The 19,345-nt window shown below is 41.8% G+C and overlaps 1 protein-coding gene across 4 annotated transcripts in view; it reads left to right on the top strand.

Annotated features, from left to right (window-relative positions):
- EOGT (EGF domain specific O-linked N-acetylglucosamine transferase) overlaps positions 1-19,345 on the top strand; it is a 265,331-nt gene that overhangs the window by 172,967 nt on the left and 73,019 nt on the right. For all 4 annotated transcript variants that reach the window (XM_085624778.1, XM_085624779.1, XM_085624777.1 and 1 more), the window contains 2 exons: positions 3,773-3,859; positions 8,327-8,395. In XM_085624778.1, the coding sequence (XP_085480904.1) occupies positions 3,773-3,859; positions 8,327-8,395 (156 nt within the window). The remainder of the gene's footprint in view (positions 1-3,772; positions 3,860-8,326; positions 8,396-19,345) is intronic.

The following is a 19,345-nucleotide window of genomic DNA, read 5'->3' as shown; positions in this document are numbered from 1 at the left end:
AGGAACCTGGAAATCATGATCAACAAAAAACTATTGATGTCCACCCTAGTCAACTCGATTACCTCTTCTGCTTTCACACCCTAAGGACCCTCATTAAAATGTTCAGGTGGCTTCCTCTCAACACCCACCAAACTATCACCCAGGCATTTACTAGCAAGCTAGACTACGGAAACAAACTCTACATCGGAATCTCTGTCCACCTCACAAAGCGGCTCCAGACAATTTCGAATGCAGTAACTAGACTCTGGCAACCTCTCTCAATGCACCCAGATGTCCACTCACCACAAAGACCTCCACTGTCCCCCATACATGTGTATGCACTTTTGAAATTACTCACACTTATACAAAGCACTGCATAATCTAGGCCCCACTTACCTGAACATCCACATCAGCTTCCACACCCCACCAGACCCTTCCGTTTATCCAGCCTCCTGTTGGCCGTTGTCCTCTTCATCCAAAAAGCTAGAGATGGCGACTGCACCTTCTTGTTCTTGGCTCCTAAAGCCTGGAAAGAACTCCCCCTTCACCTATGGGCTGCCAGCTAAGTCCTTGAATTCAGGAACAAAATGAAAACGTGGCTGTTCACATAGACCCCAGCCAGGGCAGCACCACCCCTTTCTCACAAGAACCAGAATACTCTCCTGGTGAGATTTGTGCTTAAAAACTACACTTGTCTTCTCCCAGTTTCGACTTCTTGAACCACCATTGCCTTCACTGTTGCTTACACCTATTCGTGCTACTCAATGGGAAGGGATTCTTACAACTCTGGTATGTAGCATACAAAATATCACTTCTTTCAACTTCATTATGTTGTGGACAGTACCATGATGGACAAGCCTGCCTTTAGATGGCCTCATCGGTGCTCTGGGACGCTGTCCGTGACATTCCAACAATTAGATTGCAGACTGGAGTCTGACTGTTCATGTGATATGTTGAGGGTGTTCTGGCGTATATTTAGTGTTGCGTGGTATAGCTTCTTTGAAGTAAGGTTGATCAATGAGTTAATACGTATGGGCTGACCTTCCGTCTTGCTGAAGAGTTTAGAGGTGATATGAAATCATTGGGGTTTGAGTATCTCATATTGGTATCAGAGAAAACGTGGCTGGCTGGCTCTGTGGATTGCTCTTCGGTAGGTCTACTAGTTAAAGAGGATTTCCTCTGGTATAGGTAGCTCTAAAACCTAAAGGAATTACTAGTGATGTATGTATGTTTTGGTTATTTATATCGTGCAAACCTAACTGTGTAGCAACAAATCCCTCTACATGACATGAGGTGCTGGGAGACGATTCACAACATCGTGTACACCAAGGGGGAACTACACAAATACGTTTTACATGCATTTTTTTTGGCACAAGGGAAGTAAGTGATTTTCCCAGACTCACACAAAGGTGAGTCACGCTGCACATGCTTTGAGTCAAACCTGGGTCGCCAGGTTCCAATGGTAGCAGCTTAAGGCGCTAAGGGACTTCGGCTCCATCTGATAGCCAGGTATATGGCATTTGTGAGCTATTTTAGGCGCATGTGAGGCTTTCTGTCTAATGTGTACTCTTAGGTGTTTTGAGTTACTTGTTTTGTTGATAGCCCTATGCTAGCCAACTATGTGCATGATCTTATCAGTGGAATATACGTGAGGTTTCCTGCGTGGTGCTGGATGACTATTTGGTGATGTGCCTTTGGTGGTCCTCTTGGGAGCCTGTGAAAGGCAAGTACATGCCATATCTGGACTCTTGTATTTGAGAAGCTTTATCTGTCTAATATAGTTTGTTTATGTTATGTGTCTGTTCGGTAATTACTGTTCAGAGGGGCATAATAGTCAGCTTTTGACATATCTATGCAAGGACAAGCCCCCATGTAGACTAAAGAACAAAACACCCCCGAAAATGTGACTGGCACAGAATCTAGATGTTAGTAGGCCAAAGTTGTCATTGATTGTGTTTGCAACACGTGCTGACGCCTACTTATCTTCAGCATTGCTTTGCAGATGTAGAATTGACATCAGCAGCTTACTGTTTTTTTAAAAACAATTCTCCCTGGTTACTTATAGATTTATTGTCAGGAGATGTCAGCACTGTAAGAACACATTTCGGTTTTGATCTGTAAATAAGAAAATCACATATTTTGTACACGCCTTCTGTTTTGTTCGTGTTCTTATGGTCATTGGTGGAGCACAGAAACAAATGATAATAAGCATATCTTGGAAACTTGGCGTTCACACAGATGAGTAGCAGATCCGAGTCACAAGTCATTTGAACATTAAATATGTTGGTTTCAGATTTCTGAATACTTGTTTCACAACTTGTGGGGGCTCTAAGCATAGTCAGCCAGGTGTACAGATCTAAGTTCACCTCATATTGCTGGAAAATGGTATGCACACCAGCACATGGTGCTGGAACTGATGCAGACTCTTACAGAAATACTGAAATACTTGTGGCCATAACAGTTGCCTATTGTGTACCCATTGTAAAAAGCGAAATACCCTAGAACGTTTCATTTTAAGGGTGAAGTGTATCGATGTTTTGAGTACTGTTAATTGAATTTTAAGTGGACTAAAGTGTTATAAATAATTTGAACATTGGACCAATATGCTTTTTGAAAAGTATTCAATAGAAGTGCGTGTCTAACATCCTCACTCCTTTTTGTATGGATGCTGAATCGATATTTTTTTAATTCTGGCAGCTGTTGTGGGAAGGGGAGTGGCAAATGTCATGGAATTAATTATGTTTTGCCATTTGTTATTGCAGCAAGTATATATGCTGCTGTGAAAGAAATATAAAAAAATTGTACATTTCCACCCAAAAATTGATTTGTCACTATGACTACGAACAGCAGTGTTCGGGCCTTACCAGTGTATACAAAATTGCTCTATTTGTCAGTGGAAGAATTGTTGCAAGGACCCTTATCCACAGGTTACAGGATCTCCTCACAGTTTGTATTGGTCAGGGATCACAAACTATTGCCAGTTGTCTTTTTCTCTTTGGGTACCGGGACCAACTTTATACAGTATTTTACGAATGGCTGTAAAATGAATATGGTACATCATTTTCTGTATTTGAGATGCTCGGAGAATCAATATGCTCTTTTCCTACAAAATGAACAGACATTGAAGACACTCATGAGGGTAAAATGTTATTTAATGCCATTATCTTTGAATAGGGGCTTTGCCCATTTGTTTTTCCCTAAAGGACATAGGAATAGGAGGAAAATGACATCTTTCTCTGACAAGCCAAATAGATATGAATGAACACGTAGAACAATTGCCCAATCTTGTTGGAGCTGCCATAGGTAGGAAATACTGGCTCATTTTTAGATAGTGGTCTGTGGGTTGAGGGTGTAGCAATTTTCTTGCCCAATGCTTGCTTCACTTACAGATAATAGTACATCGAGCAACCTAGATTCTTGATTGTGAAGACTCAAAATCCAGACTTTAAGTAATTGACAGATTTTGTTTGTTTATTTTTATTAGGGAGTTTCTGGTTGACCTATGTCAGAAGAACGTTTAAACCACTAAGTAGGTTGTGAATGTACACTAAGCATCTCCGAGGGAAGGGATTATCATTGGTTAGTACATCACTCATGATATCTCATGGCAATTGTCCAAAATCGGACACGGAAGAAGGGTTTTAAATATAGTAATTAATGCACTTACCTCATTTCCAGCTCATGAAACCAGTAACAAGTTGCGGGACCTTGGTATGGTTTCAGTTAATAAACCTATGATATTGTTACATTGTATATGTAGTCATTTTCACCATTTATTTTTATTTTTTTTCAGATATCGGACTGTTACAGCACAGGACTCTTTAGAGCATTTTCTCAGCATGTATTACATCGTTTAAATGTTACGCAAGAAGGGTGTAAGGTAAGACATATATTTGAATTCTAATTGTCCTTTCGCCTTCAGTTTCTTTTTATTACAAAATATACCTACTTATACATGTTTTATAGATTAGATTTCTAAGACTTCAGCAAAGGTTCAGGAAAATGACTCCTATTTTTGAATGTCTCACTTTGCTCCACAGACTGAATGAATATTACAAAGGGCAAAGGCTTAGTTAAGACATTGAGTTACATTTAGTGATTTGAAACGTAGGCTTCTTAAGTTATCCTACCTTTAAATTAATTTCCCATGCTGTGCTTATAAATGTGCAGTTTACATTTTTGTAAGAAACACATCATTGTCCATACAGTGCTGCCTATTATAATGAATTATAATGAAACTATCAAGTCATTGTCATCAACCTGTATGTTTAGGAATTCTCATGAAAAGTCCAAAATCATGTAGGCAAAAGGCTTAAAGTTCAGAGATGTAAAACGGTGATTATTATGACCACATAGCCACTCATGAGATGTCTGAAAACACTTAAAAAGTCCTGTGTGGCAGTTGACAAAGTTACAAGTGAAAAAATAACTTGTAGGTTTAGACTATGGTTTGAGTGTATTTACCCTTTTAGTGTATTTGTAAAAATGCCCTCTAGTGCCTATGGGAATCAACTCAATTTACAGATTTCCTGATTACTTCCACTTCTGTAAATTATTGGATGAACAATCAGAGGGTAAGAATAGTGGAAATGTGCTTTAAACTTGTCCACCCGTTAGATTAATCCATTCTTTATATTCCTTGCAAATATAAGGGTATAGGGTGTTTTTGTGCAGCAAATTTTCACTTGACTACATGGCATTAAAGTTCAATCTTGGGTGGGCACAAACGAGGTGTTACCAGTGGGCTGCATCCGTTGATGACGGTGTCATTACAAAGACAGCCTACTTCCTCAACCCCTTTGGGGCTTTACTAAAACTTTACTAGGGAAGTTAGCCTGGCTTATTCCATCTGGAGAACATACCTATGAATTAGTGCTTTTTATTTAGACAAGTGATTTACACATTGGTTTATAATACATTGAATTTGGGTGATCTTTGGTCCTGACAAAGGTCATTTGACCCTCTAAGCAACTAAAATCTGCCTTAATATGTACAGAGGTATGGCACCGAGTATTCCTAATCTCTTAGGGTAATTCCATTTTTAACCTTACCAGAGGACCTACTAATAAAATTATCTCCAGGGTAGCCTACTAGGTAATTTTAACCACAGCTTCTTCACGTGATCTTTAGATGTATATTATCAAGTACTTCCTTATAGGTTAAGCCCTTTCAGATGCATGGGATAGAACGATGATATTGCCAACTATTACCCCTTTGCCTCCCCCATGTGTTTATATGTAGGTCAACATATTAGGCTGTTCACCTTCTGATTGGACACCCAAAATACTTCCCCTCAGGATATCCATGATCACTTTTCCAACCATAAATTCACTACAACTAATTTTTCACCATAGTGGGTGTGAATTAGGAGCAGAAAGAAAACCCAAACCTGATTCTTTGAAGCTTAGGTTTTGAATCCAGCAATTCCTGACTGCATTACATTTTCCAATAATGTCAACATTTTCCATTCATTGAACCCACTGAGTTCACAATTAATTGATATTTTGATGAATTCATACACAAAAGACCACTTTTTAAGTCTCAGCTGTAGACCGGTTTATCTGTGGCTTTTCAGACCTGTGTTTTTCAGTGCTTAATAAACTTAGAGTAGCTTTTGGATCAGCTGTTGCTCATGATTAGATGGATTAGTTGTCTTTCTCAGTTAACTGCTCTTTGACCGATGGCTTTTCACCATTTTCTTGTATTTGTCCCATTCAAGAGCATTTTCATCTTGCAGTGTTCTGATGAGACTGCATTCTTGAGTTGACTTTTTCTGTTTTATATTCCACAAAAACATTGGAGTCTATGTGTTTCTTTGCTCTCTTCCCTGTTTTTTCCTCAGCCCCTGGTTTCCTTACATACTCCCCACTCCGCATTCCATTCCTGGTAACTTATGTATTTATTTTTTGTTAATATTTTATTACATGGTCCGGGGAGGTGCTAGGTGCTGCTGCTGGGCCGCTCAATCCATTGCTTGTGTTCCCCTGTGCACTTTTGTCATTTACCCTTACCCTCTAGTCATTCCATGATGCTGCCCAGTCCCCACATCTCTTTCTGTGAGGTGTATTTATTGTTTTCCTTTTTTTTGCGAGGGTCCGCATGCCACTCATCCCCCTGATACCCTGAAACCTATCCCAGGATGCTTGTTTCCGGTCCAGGGAGGACCTGGCCTGGCAGTTCGGGCCTGACTGTTCCATGAGGAGCAGGGTCAAGGCTGATTTGCATATGGCTCGTTCAAAAATGAGGTGACATAGTGAGCAAAAGAACAATGGATTCAACCCAGATTTCTTGACTGAGGGTGAGTGGTTGAAAAGTTTCAGCACTCAGTCCATCATCTTGTTGTGTTTGCAAAATAAACCTTTTGCGAGGCCTATACATTCCTTTTTAATACTTAAAAGCCACCCCTAAAGTGGGCCCTAAACAACCTATAGGGCAGGGTGCATTGTATTTAAAAAGTATGGCATGTGTTTTTAAGTTTTACATGTCCTGGTATGGAAAACTCCTAAATTTGTTTTTCATTACTGCAAGACTTACATCTACCTTATGATAACATATAGTTACCTTATTACATTTAATAAGAGCTAACTTTTGTTTGGGAGTGGTTAGAAAGGAATGTCAGGATTTGACTCAATTGAATTGTAATTTAAAATCCTCTAAGGTCGGACTTTAGATTACAATTTTGGTAATGCCTTTTTTAGAAAGTTGACATTTTTCTGCCCGTAACTTAGGGAGTCTCCAGCTGTCTGGACCTGTTAATAGCTCCCCCATTACGAATGGGTTTTGGGCCCAGATAGTGAACAATAGGACCTGGGTGTCAGCTGGGAGAGAGCCATCCTGCCAGGACAGGAGGTACGATGCTGCTCCCTGTCCCACCTACATTTCAAAGGCTGCCTTCATCAAAGGAACTTGGCACCAGCCTTTTGTCACCTTGGACCGTTTTGGAGGCTGGACAGGGGAAGGAAGGACATCTCCAGAACCAGATGTGGGGGTAGACTAGAAGTTTCCCCCACTTCAGAGGGTGGCACCAGATATAAATATTGGAACTCCTGATCCACTCATCAGTACACCCCTTGACCTGTGGAAGACTTCAGAAGGACTGCCTTGTTCTTCGGAGGACTGCCCTTCGGCTTGAGGCCTGCCTTGTTTCTCAGAGGACTGCCTTGCTGCTACAAGGGACTGCCTGTTGTTTATGGCTTGCTTTGCATCTTGAAGGAGAGAAGACAATCTCCTTGAACCCAGGACTTCCAGGGTGACTCCAAGGGTCTGTTGATTGACCACCTTTGTAACCTACATGGACACAACAAGCTCTAGAGTCCTCCCTGCAACAGTCCATCTGACCTGCTGCAACTGGATCTGCCTGGACCTGCAAAAAAGATATGCCTGTGCCCTGCTAGCCTCTGCTGGTGTGAGTTCCTGATCCCCAAAATGTGCCTCTCCAGGTCCTGAATCCGGGGCTGGCATCAGGTGAGCTTCTCATGTGAAATCCTGAAGTTTTGAACTCTGCACGCCAGACTTTGAGAAGGTAACTTTTTTTAGCTGGACTGACCTGTTCCTTGTTTTTGCCCACACTGAATTGCAATCCGCCTGCACTCGTGACTTCGTTCTGGTCTAGCGTGACCAGATACTCATAGTTAGTGCTTTCTGCTTCTTGATGCTGTTTTTAGTTAAACCTTTAAAATTGCATATCTCCAGTTCTCGTGATTGGATTTTTGTTGTTTTGGTTTCATTTTATTTATTACATTGTACTCTACTTTTGTACATTAGTGTGATATCTTTTGTGTTGTATTATTGTGTGTGTTCTGCATAAATACTTAACACACCTCCTCTAAGTTATGCCTGACTGTTTTTGTGCCAAGCTACCAGAGGGTTAAGCACAGGTTAATTTTGGGACTTTTGTGGCTCACCCCCTCAATCCTAAACCCAATTTCTTACATTCACTTTATCACCTTAAAGAAGAGATCTCACCCTTTGTATGACCAATATATTCTTGCTGTTGCACTTTAGTTTTACATATACATTTTGATCTTATACATAGATCACATATCTTTACATCCACATATTTCTACCCTATGCTTTCTTTTGATGTTTTGTGTCAATAGTCAGATAACTTGCATGATCCTGAAAAATACACGTGGCTTAGTCACCCTTTTCTGCTTGCTGTGAGTCCCACAAATGTAGGGAAGATGAATTTCTCATGAAAAGAAATGTTCTTTACTAGTGTGCAGAGATTTCTTGTAAACTGGTGTTATCCATTTTATCTCCATTTTTGACCGACAGAGTGAATTTGCATTCAACATGCAAGATGGAAACCAAACAAATTTGCTAAACATTTGTTTTCTAAATTTAGGATGGAAGAATTCGGGTCACCATTCTAGCACGCAGTACGGACTACCGAAGAATATTGAATCTACCTGAGGTGAGCTTACTTTTCTTCACGTGTATAGTTTTATAATTTTGCTTCACCTCATAGTTTTCAGCCTTCAGACCGGCTTATTGTAAAATATTTGCATTGTTTTTGGGGAGACCTGTGGCATAACTTGCATGATCCTGAAAAATACATGTGGCTTAGTCACCGTTTTTTGGGAGACCTGTGGCATCAAAACTCGAAGTTCTGTCCTGTGAGAAGTCTGCCAGCAGAACCTAGCAATTAACAACGATGCCGTTCTTAATGGGGATTGATTTGTACAAAGTGCTATTCCTTGTGGAAGGTCTTGAAAGTGATAGTGCCCAAAATCACTCTGTGCTCAGGGATGATGCCTTTGTAGACTTTGTTGAATAAATTGATTATGCAATTTGATATAGTGCAGTACATGACCTCTCAGAGGTATCCCAGTTCCTATTCAATTGCTGGTGGATTCAGCTTATATGTGGTGGAGCAGATGAATAACCATGTTTTAATAGCTTTCCTGAACACAAGATGACATTTGGGTTACTGAATAAAAATCAGTAAGGCGTTCCAGATTTTAGGAACTATAAACCTGAACAATATTCCACCACATATGAATCTTTTAATTTGTTACATTGTCCTAAGATTGCCATTTGCTGATCGGTGGGTGCGCATTGGTTCATAGTTTTCCAGTTGCTTGTTGATAAATTGAGATCTGATGTGTTGCAACACCATGTGAAAGATGCATATGATATTGAAGATAATGCATCTATGTATAGGAAACCAGTGAAGAGAGTGGAGATAATGCAATGTGTGATTAGATCAAGAAAGACTTAAAATAAGGCATGCTACTAAGGTGTATTGCAATATTTTGAATCCGCTGTAGCTGATTTGTCAATTAGGGGGAAAGCCCTAGGTAGACCGCTTTACAGTAGTCCACTCTGGAGGAAATGAGTGCCAAGACTACGGGTTTCTGGGAAGACGGGGAATTATTTTGCCTACGAAATGCAAAAGCAATAAACACACAGCCAGTAATTTAGAAATTTGTTGAAGCAAGCTTAAATGCTGATTGAACAGCATGAGAAACTGGAGTAGGGGCGTCATTCATACATGAATGCAACCGGGTCTCAAAATTAGCAGAGGAATTCCCTAGAGAGAAAACTTCTGTTTTAGAAGGATTGAGCTTACGTTGATTGGTGCTTAGCCAAGAATGGATGTCAGAGCCTCTCAAACGATCACGTAAAAATTGTGTGGTGGTATTCGTACCAAAAGAGAAAAAAAAGTAAGTGTCATTAGCAAAGCAGTAAAAGCCTACTCCATAAATTCCAAGCAGATGTGCAAGTGTGCCTACGTAGAGGTTAAATAGTTTACGGCTCCAGGCTGAGCTCTGTGAAATGCTATAAAGTACTGGGTGAAAGGAGGATTGATATGATAAAAAGGCTTCTTCTTGGGAAAATCCTTCAAGAAAGGAAGAAAACCATTCCAAGCAGGGCTACGTCTCACCCCATCCCCTGAAGTCATATTAGGAGGTGAGAGTGATAGACCATATTGAATGCTGTAGAGAGTTTTAAAGGAGTACAATTGCCCCTGATTTGCCTCTGTCAAGCATGCTGCAGAGATCGTTGAGTGCAGCAAGCACAAATTACCTTGTTCAGTGAAAGGTCTGGAGTTGGCTTGTGCTTCATCTAGATCAGTGTTCCCAACCTTTTGACTCCTGAGGACCCCCACTGAGTCACTACTGGAAGCCGGGAACCCCCAAGCAATTTGTACAATTTAAATTGAAAACATTAAAATAGTGCTTCGCAAACAATACACAAACAAGTACACACCAAACAAATACTCTAATTAATAAAGTCGTTAATATTTTATATTGAAAAAATATGCAAAAGCAGGCTTTGGGGGCTCTCCCCCCAAGAAAATTTGGGAAAAAATGGTGCATTCTACAGCACATTTGTCATTATATATTCAATTGCATTAGCCTTTAAAGCATAGTAAATGATGACCTTACTGTGCACCAGGATATAACAATCTTTGTTGGGGCTCTTCAATGATTTCCTCACTATCAACTCCCAACACTGCCTCTCATCTCTCCATAGCCCCCCTCTCACATGTATTTCATTTGTTTTATAGCACCTCTTCTAGCAGTGTAGGATGTCGGAGCACTTTACATCAGTCACATACAGAAACAATGAATCACACATGTGTAAATCAGTGTACAGAAAATGTTACATAAGGCAACGGGGACCTCAAGGTGTAGGATTCACATGCCATTCATACTGGTAGGCATTTTTAAGAGTGCTTGGTCTGGAGAAGTGCAAACTCAGTATTCAGAACATAACACAGTGGTTAGTGTTGACTTTAATAATAAGAATCTATTTCTACCCAAACAAAACCTTTTTAGCAGCATCAGGATATTAAAAGACTGAGGCAAAAACATAACGTACTTGTATGCAGCTCTTTGATGGCAGTTCATAGCTCATTGTGCTAGATTACAATTGTAACTCATGAACTGCACTGTAACAAGAATCTCTGTGACAAAAGTAGTAACCCACACTGAGCTATGCACATAAAATACTGTTCTTTAAAATGCATGGTACTCAATCTTTGCAGCAGACATATTAACCATCTGCGCTACCATAGATGAGTCAAAGCTGCCACTTAACAAAACTCTCATCTCTCTCCAGCAGGTACATTAATCACCGGAGTTATCTGACACTTTTATTGTTACCCGGAAACTGTTGGTTATACTAGGAACTTTGCCTTGCTTTTAAAATTGCTGCCTGTGGACCCCCTGGGAATGTGTTTGGAAAACCGCTGCTCTAGATGTCCATGATTTTCGAGAAAGGATGGAAACTGTTCATTGATCGCTGACTGTAAACTTGGAAAAAGAGGGGTGTAAGAAAGAATATGTGGGTTGCGTCAATAGTGGGGTTACAATAGCATGATTCCATGCAAAAGGGACTAGGCCAATGTTGAGGGAGTAGTTCAGTATGATGAGTACTAAGAGATCTTGAAAGATTTGGAAAATCTTTGAGAGGACAGGGATCAAGCAGAAAACCTAATTTGATGGCAGGGATTTTGGCTAATTGAGAGCAAGTAGTTAAAAGAGTGAAAGCAGACATAGATATCTCTGTATTAAGTGCTGCACTTACTGTAGTACTGTCATTAGGTGGATCTTCAGGTTCAGCCGATGGGAAGGAAATATATATATTTTCGATTTGGGTGGAGAATAATCTACTAATTCTTTACACAGGATCTTGGCGGTAGGGATTGCCATTTGCATGTAGCTAGGCTTGGATACGTTTTTTGACAACTTTAAAGGTCTCTTTAGTGGTGTTAGATGCAATCCATAATGCGATTAGAGTAGTAACCAGTTCTAGCTGTACGGACTGTCGCATTGTATTGTCTCCTAGCTTTGATATATAGAAACTTGTTATTTGAGGATAAATATTTCTTCAAGTCCTCCAGTGCCATTCGGATTGTTTAAAAACATGCTTGAGTCTTTGACCCGCCTAAATGTGATGGGCAAACCATTAATGTCCACCACATTACTTATGTAGTGTGATGGACGTGAATGGTTCATCCACCGCACTAACAGTCAAAATCTCTCAAGTGCAAGAAGCAAAAGGATTTTCTTTAAAAAAAAAAAAAAAGAAAGTCAGAATCTCTTGTGTTCTGAATTTCATTTTTTGTTTTTTCACTGCGATGCACACAATGCGTTGAAGTCACAGTGACAAAAGTAAAAGCAGTCAGCCCACTTGAACCTAACTGCTTTCACATTTATCAGTGCTCGGGGAGGGTGGGGATCATAACACTGAACAGGATCGCAGATCAGTGCGGGGCAGGTATGCATGGAAAGGGGACAGTGTTCCCCTTTCCAGCAGTATCTCTATCACATTGACTTCATATGATCACAGTTTGCATCCAGTCCTATCAAAACCATTAGGCGAGAAGTGTGTGAAGGCTAAATGATAGGAATTGATCCCCGCTGATTCACGAACTTTCCATTACAGAAATGTGAGGAAAATGTGTGCTTTTGGCCAAAGTTTGTGGTTTGATGGCATTCTAGAGAAGAAAAAAACATGATGGGATTCACACAGATCACACCAAATAGTAGAAAATGGATTATCAATTGAATTTCTCTCCATTTTTCACTTCCAATTGTAAGTCAGTGTGCAAGAAGAAAACATTTTTCAAACTGCTCCCTCAATCATACAATAGTATGAGTAGCTCCAAATTCAGAGTTGTACAAATAAGCTCTATTTCAGAAATTCATGTGTTTCCTTCGTACCCGTCTTTCATTTATTAAAAGTTACCACATGAATTGCTGCATGATCGCCACGCAACCAAGTATCTGTATAAACTGCATTAGGATATCATGTGATTTTGGATGACCAACAAGCACTATATATATCCCTGTCACCAGAAATGTCTAACAGACATAACTGTCTATTACTTTTGTAAATTGGGCATCGGGACAGCAAACTTTCCTGTTGGAATTAAATTGAGAAATCAGTGTTTTGGGACCCCTCCCCCTCTTTTTCTTGGCCCTTGTTTGACAGAGGAGTACAACACTTTCCATGAAGGAGTAAAAATGTATATATTCATTTTTTGAAACGTTTCATGCAGATTTGTGGAATTGGTTGAAAGTTACTAAGAAAACAACAATGCCTTTCCTATTGAAAGTCCGGCCTAACTATAACTACTCTGGTGCTAACACCACCATTCCAAAATTTTGCTGCATCCCATTCAAAATATCCTTGGACTGAGAAACATGAGGTGTGCAATCTTTATCTCTCCTCTGACCATGACAACACCATCTGCTTCTCGTGCCACATCCTCTGGTTGAAGAAAATGCTTCAGTATAAGAGTATATGCTGCTGGGCACATAGCTCCATGCAGCAACAGGACCTGTCTGACATCCAGGACAACTTTAGGGAGGAAGAGCCCCCTCAACAAGAGGAAGCTGGTCCCTCGAGGTTCACCCTTGAGGCAACGGTCGCTCAGCTTGGACCCGTTATTGCTGGGCGAATCTGAAGATGACCAGCCAGACAAATTTCACCCGGTGCTGAAGGCTGCCCCTTGGGTCATGGCAGGCAGTCAAGGTAAACCCACCCATGAGCAATGAGCCTTCTTGCTCTGGTCCCCACCAAGAGAAGCATTCAGAGGTTATCAAGCCTCCCAACGAGGCTATTGACAATCTCAAACCAAAGCGGTTCTCTGCTCCAGAGCCCTCAACGGCGCCCATGCTTCCTTCAATACAGAAAGCTATGCCCATTCTGAAGCCTACATTGGCAACCAAGCCATCATCGACATCTGAGCCTTCCTCGACGCCAAACCGACTTCGGCACCAATGCTACAATCTGCTCCGAAATCTCATTGAAGTCTCAAGGAAAAGGTAAGACACAAGTCTCCAACAACACCTATGAGGGAGGATGTCGAGACCCAAACCTTGGTGAGGTTACAACAAAAGTTAAACACTATGCAACAGCGCCTCTTCATTCACGCATGATGACTACCAAGTTACCTCCATCATCGGAGCCTATTCCTTGCTAGAGGAAACTTACTTAAGTTGACATGTATTTAATACTAGAGGAGAACGATTTTCAAATGGAGCCACTCTCGAAGTATGAGCGCTCAATCCACTACCTCCCTATACTTAAAGAAATGTTAAAGTAAGCCCCTAATAATTTCAGAGTGGCCGTCAAGGCCAAAGTAGTCATTCTCAGAGTGGAAACAAGTATAAATCCTCCCTCAGTTACCCTGTGTACATTAGGGGTCAGGTCTCACCAGATTTGCTAGTGATCCACACTGCTCACACGTTTGCCTCCACTCAATCCACTGGTAATGTCCTTCCACCAGATAAGGAGAGTAAAAATATACATGCTCTGGGCAACAGGGTGACGGTGGGAGCAGGTACCCATTGGTGAATAGCTTATTCTGTCTCTCTCCTATCTAGATATGAATGGCACAGTGGCAGGAGATGGATGAACTCCTTAAACACCTCCTGGGACAGTTCTGGACATAAGGGTAGATAGTGTCTGAGGCCATAATCCTCTCCAATTCCAACTTTTATTCTGCCAACACTGGCTCAAGGGGATTTAACACCAGCTTAGATGCCATGCCTAACTTCGTGGCTCTGATTTTAAACCAGAGCTTCAGCTGCTATCTCATTAACCTCCCATTTGACAGGCAGCACCTTTTTGAGCCACTTGTTGATGAGATGACAGATAAAGCCAGCAGGGGGATACAGTAGGGATCCTACAGAGGGGACATTAGAGGTAGAGGCAAAGGACGCTCCAACAAGGGGCCTGCCTCTGCCAAACAGTGATGTGCCATGCATCCCCCATATCACATATCACCTGTCGGAGGGAGATTATGCAATGTCCTCCAATACTGGCAGGAAATCACATCAGACAGATGGGTACTACACATTATACAGCACATCTATTGCCTTGGACTGCATTCTACCCTTCCCAACATCCCACCATGATCACACAGCCTCAGCTTCCACAACAAGCATCTCTCTTTTCTTGAAGAAGAGGTGCATGCACTTCTGCAAAAGGGGCCATAGAGGCCACACACCTGCAACATCAAGGAGCAGGGTTATACCTGCTGTACTTCCTCATACCCAAAAAGGATGCTCACCCAGTCCACATCTTTGGTCTTAGGCCCCCTCAATCGTTTCATCATATGAGAACATTTCCGAATGAGAGCCCTTCAGGTCATCATCCACCTTCCTTTGCAAGGAGATTTCATAACTGCACTCTGTTGCAAGAATGCCTGCTTCCATATTCTAATCCACCCGCCCATCAAAAGTTCCTTAGTTTTGTGGTATGTGGACATCACTACCAAGTCAAGGTACTCCACTTCGGGGTCACCATAGCCCCAGGGTGTCCACAGAGTGTCTGGCAGAAGTGTCGGCGCATCTCGGCAACGAGGGAAAGCTTGTCTCTTCATACCTAGATGATTAGCTGAACAAGAGCAGCAGCAGGCGGCAGTGTCAATCACGCATGCAAGTGGCGGTGTTCTTGCGTCATGCATTAGGCTTTACTATAAAGGCTACCAGGCCATACTTGCAACACCTTCAGATATAGTCCTTCCTCGGATCAATCCTGAATATGTTCACTGGCAAAGCATAGCAAGTTATTGCTATTTAAAGGACACACTCTCTCACCCACCCTGAGGTGGGTTTCTTCATAATAGGGTCTCTTCCTGCACCACTGACAGCGACCAGTGGTGTGGGCTACAAACCTCTGTAAAACAGAGGATCACTAAAATTGATGGTACACCTGGGGTAAATCTTGTGAGGTAGAAAGGCATCAATATGGGTGTGTGTTGCAGAGTGCAATGTATTGAGTTACGCGTTTAAACTATATCTCCTCGACCTGGCGGGGTACAAGTCAAGACAACGTATTTTCAAAAGCGTCATTGCTCTAACTTTGAGGCTTCGAGCTGGAGCACATGACCCATCCTTAGTTTGCCCGACACTGGTCGATGCTTGCAATTCCCATCACTAATGGTCGTATCTTTAACCTTATTTTCTTATTTTTTTACTTAGTTTTGGCAGAGTGACTCTCTCAGTCCTGATTAATGTCTTTGCACCCACTTTAAGAGTATGAAATAGGGATAACTTTACACCAATACTGTGATGAGCTCTTACTCTGCGTTCTTATCACTTGGAGACAGGAATACATTCCTTTAAGTCAGTAAAGAGGTAGTTTTCACCCATACATTTATGCATAGTGGGTTAGGGTTTCCATCCTTTTAATTGCAGTATCTGGCCATTCTCACGAACATCTCCAGTGGTAATAACCCCTGGATAGCCTTATGTCCCTCCAGACCGCCAGCATCTTCGTGTGTTTTTTATGTGATTTGGAGATAGAACTTAGTGGTCTCTTCTTCCTCCTTATTCCCTCTAGTGGTTTTGCATATCATACAAAATGAGAATAGGGTCTTAGCTTTTCAGCACCTGCTGCCTCTTTTTCAGCCCAACTGTCAGATCACAGTTCACACAGTCATGTGTATTTTGAGAATGATTACGTCTTGCATTGCATTCGTTTCCCTTGCAAGGTTGCCATGCGTCCTCTTTAAGAGTGTCTGGCAGTCCAATGATTACAAGTAGAGGGGTCAATGGGGAAAATCCAGTGTTGATTCAGGCCAAGGTGCACCACTCTCTGCAGTAGTGGTCAATCGCCAATCTGGTGCAAGGCAGCTGTTTGGCAGACCCTGTTCCGCATTTGACCATTACCACAGACTCCTCTCTCACAGACTGGGGCATGCATCTCATACAGTACAGATTACGAGGACAGTGGCTGACTCAGTATCAGTACTGCCACACTAATTACTTGGAAGAGATGGGCTTTCAGCTAGCTCTCAACGACTTTCTGCAATTTGTTTGCCCAAGGTAGTCCTGATCAGAACAGAGATGATGACAGTGATGTATTACATCCAGAAACAGGGCGGCACACAGCATTGGCTCCTTTGCTTCCACAGTCACCTCCTAGCAGAGCTTCTACTAGGAATAGCCAACAGCTTTGTGGACCTGCTCAGCAGGAGACATCTTCAAGCCCATGAGCTAGAATTCCTTCCCAAGGAACTTCTGCCTCCCACCCGAATGTATGTCCACCCTGAAGGAGGCCCGACGGCCCACAGTATATGCCTGCTATGAAGCCAAATTGAAAATGTTCATCCACTACTGCATTTCAAACCCATCTGATCCCTTAAACCCCACAGGGCAGGAGATTGTGGCATACATTTTGCAACTTCAGAAGACGAGCTTTGACTACACATCAGTTTATGTCAGCTTAACAGCAGTTTCCACTTACATGCACACAGATAGCTCTCATTTTTGTTCAGGGTGCCAGTAGTTAAAGCATTTCTGGAGGGTCTCGAAAGTGTCATACTCCCAAGAATACCTCCTGCTTCAATCTGGAACCTCAACAGAGTCCTTAACCAAACTTATGGTCCTGCCCACTTGAGCCTATGCAATCATGCCCTCTGCCATTTCTTTCCTGGATAGTGGCTTTCCTTGTGGCTATCACCTCACTTAGGCGCATCTGTGAGTTCTAAGCAAAACAACATGGAGTCTGCCCTTGCACAATGTACACTGAGAGGAGTCACGAGTCGCAGCAACATCTTGTGACTCGAAAAAGAACTTGTATGAACCCATGCTACGAATGTATATATATATATATATATATATATATATATATATATATATATATATATATATATATATATATATATATATATATAAAGCATGTGGCATTTTGCATTAGTTTGATGATTGCCTTCCTGTGATCAAGGCTTAAGGAAAAGCTGAAACACGTAAGGAGTTATGGCAAGTGACTAAAGATGGACTGCCAGCCTGTCTCCAGAGTTTGAAATAAAGTGCTTGAAATCTTTTGTGCACTGGAGCCGTCATATTTCTATGAGGAAATAATTTTGGATTAATAACAGGATTCTTCGTTCCTGTTTGATGAAGCCGCCCTGCGTGGGTCTGGGGCTCTACAAACGAGGAAATTGTGTCTGGATTTATGGAAGGAGCCTGACCCGCCTGCCCCCTTTCACAAAATAAAACGGGATCTTTGCCCAGGAGAAATTGTAACAGGAGGCCGGCAAGGGATGCCTGTGGAATAATGTATTCTGCTGGTTGGTGTTCAAGGAAATAAAGCACACACTCGGAGTCTGAAAATGCACAAGGCAAGTTCATTGCACTGTTTTATTTTGCACATTTTCCTACAGCATTAATAACACTAAGAACTGCAGTTTTTCAAATATCTAATAATTCAACAAGTACGCAGTTTATTGAAATCTCTCTTTAAAAATTCGAAAATGTGCTCATCAAACACGGACACAGTAATTGGTAGACTACATCCAATCAGGTAGTCTTACCTATGCTGGAAAAGCATGTGACATTTTGCGATAGTTTGATGATTGCCTTCCTGTGATCAAGGTTTAAGGAAAAGCTGAAACGCGTAAGGAGTTATGGCAAGTGACTAAAGATGAACTGCCAGCCTGTCTCCAGAGTTTGAAATAAAGTGCTTGAAATCTTTTGTGCACTGGAGCCATCATATTTCTGTGAGGAAATAATGTTGGATATATATATATGCTATCCCACAGCGGTTCAGAGGTCCGGGTGTACGGCGCTTCAAAAAGGTGCGTTATCCTCGCGGTTTGAACCAAAAACCGCTAAACATGCCAACAATTTCCTCCTCAAAGAAAAATAGGGTCGCACTCCAGTTCGTGAATATTGAGTGAATTTATTCATAAGTCAGCCACAACGACAGACACACAGGTCCCAACCAACGCGTTTCGGTATACACACGATACCTTGTTCACGGTCAATTGTTTTACTCTGAGTAACTCAAATTTAAACTTTTCAAAAAAAACTTTACAAAAGGAAATGGATATACCTCATTTCCTGTTCAGAACAGGGCTTACTCCTCAGACTGATGGGAGTTGTAGTCCCTTTAATTTACGACTTTGCAGTGTGGCTCACTGGTTAGAGGCGGCAGACCCGTAAGCAGAGAATCGGCCAGGGACCAGGGTTCAATTCCCGACGCGGCAGGGTCGTGGACCAGGGTCAAAACGGACTCGATAATTCTCGCCTCGGTACCTATTCTAACCAGGAACACACTCGGCAACTCTGGGCATTAAGCTTGCCTCATCTCTACAACGGCCCCCCACAGACGCCGGGGATGCCTGGTTTCACCTTGGAGATACCCAGAAAGGGACCATCTCACAGGGATAGCCAGGACGGGTTCCCCAGCGGTCTACAGCGCCGGGACGCCCCGTTGCTGGGGCAGCTGTGCGCTTTACAAGTCTACAACATTTACATAATGAGAAGATAAGAGACAAGCATTGAAATAAACAAGCATTGGTTGAAATGGATAATCCATTAAACAATAATAAAGTTTCAGGTCGATTGGACGCCAAAATTATAATTCATACCATAGTTTAAACCAAGGTGAAATA

The sequence above is a fragment of the Triturus cristatus genome, chromosome 9 (genome assembly GCF_964204655.1).
Source record: "Triturus cristatus chromosome 9, aTriCri1.1, whole genome shotgun sequence".
Lineage (NCBI taxonomy): Eukaryota > Metazoa > Chordata > Amphibia > Caudata > Salamandridae > Triturus > Triturus cristatus.
This window is presented reverse-complemented; position numbering and strand designations above follow the sequence as displayed.